Genomic DNA, 1,749 nt, shown 5'->3' with positions numbered 1-1,749 from the left:
GAGCCAGGTTAGGGCGTAAACAGTGATGTTGGCCATGACAGTGAAGGCATACCTGAGGGGGAAGGAAACCTCAGGGTGATGTGGGGGGACAAGCACAGGGACAGTTCCCTGGGGTGATGTGGGAGGACTGAGCACGAGGACAGCACGGTGGGACACCTCAGCACAAGGCTGCCCTCCAAGCCAGGTGTGCCACAGCCAACTCAGCACCTCAGTGTCGTAACTGAGGTGACACCTCCAAGGGCACACCTGGCCAGGCACCAGCCTTACTGGGGCACCTCCCAGTATGCCCAGTCTAAGCCTCAGGGCATGACTGAGAGGAAACCAGCCTGTCCCCTTCCAGCCACAGCTCACCTCTGCCCCAAGGATGCCACGAGTTGCCTGACCTGATGTCCCCTGAGCAGGGCTCATCCCCAGGATTACCCCACATTCCTCCTGCTCCGTGGGATAAACACCCCATCCCACAGCCCCATCCTGCCAGAGGAGAGGCTGCATGCAGGGAACCAGGTGTGCTGCTCACCTGGCCCTGGGGATGTCCCTACCTCTGGGACAGCCCAAGGAGAAGTGTCCCGAGCTCAGGGAGTGTCCCACAGCCTGTGTCACCAACATCCCTGGCACCTCATGGCACCGAAGGGTTTGGACCACCAACTCTGGCCACCAGTGTCCCTGGGCACATCCCACAGGACACTCACGTGGCCCAGTCCTGGTCCTGCCATGCCAAGGCCTCTGGTGTGCCAGAGCACACCACAGATCTCCTGCCACATGGTGATGGGTATGGGCAGGGTGTCTCCCCCAGGCCCCAGGTGTGGCCATGCTTACCTGAAAGCTGTGAGCTCCACCTTCTCATGGTCACTGCTGACCAGCTCGGGGATGAGGGCCAGGTGGGACACCTGTGTGGCTGCCCAGCCGAACTGGAAGATGACAATGAAGGGGAGGTAGTAGATGAAGGCTGCCCACTGTGGTGTGCCCTCCCTGCAGGCCAGGCAGGGGCTGAAGACGAAGGGGAAGGACACGAGGACACAGGTGGTGCCTGGAGAGAGAGGAGAGCAGTGAGAGGCAGCTCAGACATGGCCAGAGGGACACAGCCAACCCTCTGCCAGGCTGTTCTACCCCAGCACTGCGAGGGAACTGGGTCCCTTCCCACACGGAAACACCCCCAGACCCCCCACCCTGCGCAGGGAATGCCCTTCCCTCTTGCTCCAGCATGGACATACCCTCCCAGTCAGGGTCACAGCACCACTCTGTCCTTTCAGAATGTCAGGACAGACCCTCACTGTCACACCGAGAGCTCTTCCCCACCCCGAGCGCAGATAACCAGCGCAGGGACACCCCTCCCTGCCACCTGCCCAGAGAGATATGCACCCCAGGGCTGGCAGGGCTCTGGCTGTCCCATGGGCAGCACATCTGTGCCCGTGTCCCCTCTCCCGTGGGGCTGCCAGGGAGTCACCACAATCACAGGCATCTCCTGCAGCGTGACAGGACACACTGAGCCATGGGGGACTCTGAGCCCTGCGCTGAGTCGGGGCCAGCAGGGCCCAGCTCCTCCCTCTGCCACGGTGTGACTGCGTGGGGACGCGGCGTGGGGCACAGCGTGGGGACACAGTGTGAGGACATGGCATGGGGACACAGCATGGGGACGTGGCGTGGGACATAGCGTGGGGACACTGCGTGGGGACGCGGCATGGGGCACAGCGTGGGGACAGTGTGGGGACACAGTGTGGGACGCGGCGTGGGGCACAGTGTGGGGACACT

General features: G+C 63.0%; 1 protein-coding gene across 1 annotated transcript in view; it reads right to left on the bottom strand.

The window, feature by feature from the left end:
- Nucleotides 1–1,027, bottom strand: part of MFSD12 (major facilitator superfamily domain containing 12) — a gene marked incomplete at both ends in the record, with an annotated part of 4,076 nt that extends 3,049 nt beyond the window's left edge. The window contains 2 exon segments of the mRNA XM_009074607.1: nucleotides 5–52; nucleotides 817–1,027. Coding sequence (XP_009072855.1) covers nucleotides 5–52; nucleotides 817–1,027 — 259 coding nt within the window.
- Nucleotides 1,028–1,749: the final 722 nt, after the last annotated feature.

This window comes from Acanthisitta chloris, unplaced genomic scaffold (genome assembly GCF_000695815.1).
Source record: "Acanthisitta chloris isolate BGI_N310 unplaced genomic scaffold, ASM69581v1 scaffold30875, whole genome shotgun sequence".
In the NCBI taxonomy this organism is placed as follows: Eukaryota; Metazoa; Chordata; class Aves; order Passeriformes; family Acanthisittidae; genus Acanthisitta; species Acanthisitta chloris.
The sequence above is the reverse complement of the archived record's forward strand: the minus strand, read 5'-3'. Positions and strand labels throughout refer to the sequence as shown.